Consider the following 1,465-nt stretch of genomic DNA (forward strand, 5'->3'; position numbering starts at 1 on the left):
CTCTCTCTCCCTCTCTCTGGCGCGACCGTTTCTGAGTGGTTCTCGAGGTTGCTAAGCCCTACTCTCCAAGAGATTCACAGGGACGGTGGGGTGAAAGGCGAGATGGGGGGAGAGAGTGCAAACAAATAAAAAAAAAGATAAAAGAAATCTTGACTCGTGTCGTGTGCTCAACGCTCTAATCGCGTCGTCACTTCAAACCCAAATTGCATAGCAAAATAAGACAACAACAAAAAAGAGCACTAATTTACTTTCTCAATTTGTTTGCCACAGTCATTTTAACACGTTCGGTGCTATGTGGTCATACGCTGTGCTGCCTTTTCCAACCCTTAAGATGCACATCAACCGCGCAGAACGTTAAGTCTGACTAAAGTGTGTCTCGTGCTGCAGGACTTCAACGGGCGCGGCGTGCACTCGGACCCGGAGAACGACCCGCTCTCCGGGCACCTCTTCATGCTGTCCGGGCAGCCCTGGAGGAACATGCGCGTCAAGCTCAGCCCGACCTTCACGACGGGCAAGATCAAGTACATGTTCAACACCATCAGCGAGTGCGCGGGCTACCTGCGCGAGCACGTGGACACCTCCCTCAAGGTACGACACGACAAGCCCAGTCAAGTGTTATACGCCTTGTCTCAAAAATGTTCAACAACCCACTCCGCCTCTTCAAAGAGCTTGAATTTCCAGTCAAACACCGGCAAGAGTGCGCGACACGGTGTTGAACATTCTTCCGGGCGTTTGCCAGCTCAGTAGTTTACGGGCCGTTCAAACCGGTTCCAAAAGCCTCTAGGGGCGGGGGAGGGGGTTCCACCAATATATTATGATTATGGTGACCCATCAGGTCCAAAACCACCGTCGATAGGGACCCCATGATATTTTTTCCCCGCGATGCAAATATATCATGGTATCCCTATGAACTCTGATGATGGTCCCGGTCCTTTTAGGAACATATTGTTTGTACCTCTCCATGGCGCGAAGTATGTGCACGACCCCTGACCCCTGTCAGTGTCGCTTGCACTTACGAGCCTGATTGGCGAATAGCATAAAAACGTCATGACTCGGTCACATGAATGTCATGAAGTTGTTACTGACGTCGGAATCACGTTGCGTCTGCAGACCGGAGGCGGTCTCTACCAGGAGGACGTGCGCGAGCTGGTGGCGCGCTTCTCCACGGACATCATCTCCTCCGTGGCGTTCGGCATCGAGACCAACTCCATGAAGGACCCCGAGTCCGAGTTCCGGCGCATGGGCCAGCGTATCTTCGAGCCTTCCCTCGACGTGAACCTCCGCGCCCTGCTGGCCTTCTTCGGCGGCAACATCATGAAGCTGTTCCGCATCCGCGGCAACCCCTACGACGTGCACGCCTTCTTCACCCGCATCGTCGACGAGATGGTGACGCACCGCGAGCGCAACGGCGTCGAGCGGGCGGACATGCTCAACCTGCTCATCAAGCTCAAGAACGAGGGCTTCG

The 1,465-nt window shown here is 54.2% G+C and overlaps 1 protein-coding gene across 1 annotated transcript in view; it reads left to right on the plus strand.

Moving 5' to 3' along the window:
- LOC113211653 (cytochrome P450 6A1) overlaps positions 1-1,465 on the plus strand; it is an 8,072-nt gene that overhangs the window by 3,829 nt on the left and 2,778 nt on the right. Inside the window, exons 4-6 of the mRNA XM_052275917.1 lie at positions 271-287; positions 388-588; positions 1,111-1,434. Coding sequence (XP_052131877.1) covers positions 271-287; positions 388-588; positions 1,111-1,434 — 542 coding nt within the window. The remainder of the gene's footprint in view (positions 1-270; positions 288-387; positions 589-1,110; positions 1,435-1,465) is intronic.

The sequence above is a fragment of the Frankliniella occidentalis genome, unplaced genomic scaffold (genome assembly GCF_000697945.3).
Source record: "Frankliniella occidentalis isolate FOCC.00 unplaced genomic scaffold, Focc_3.1 Scaffold1176, whole genome shotgun sequence".
Classification (NCBI taxonomy): domain Eukaryota; kingdom Metazoa; phylum Arthropoda; class Insecta; order Thysanoptera; family Thripidae; genus Frankliniella; species Frankliniella occidentalis.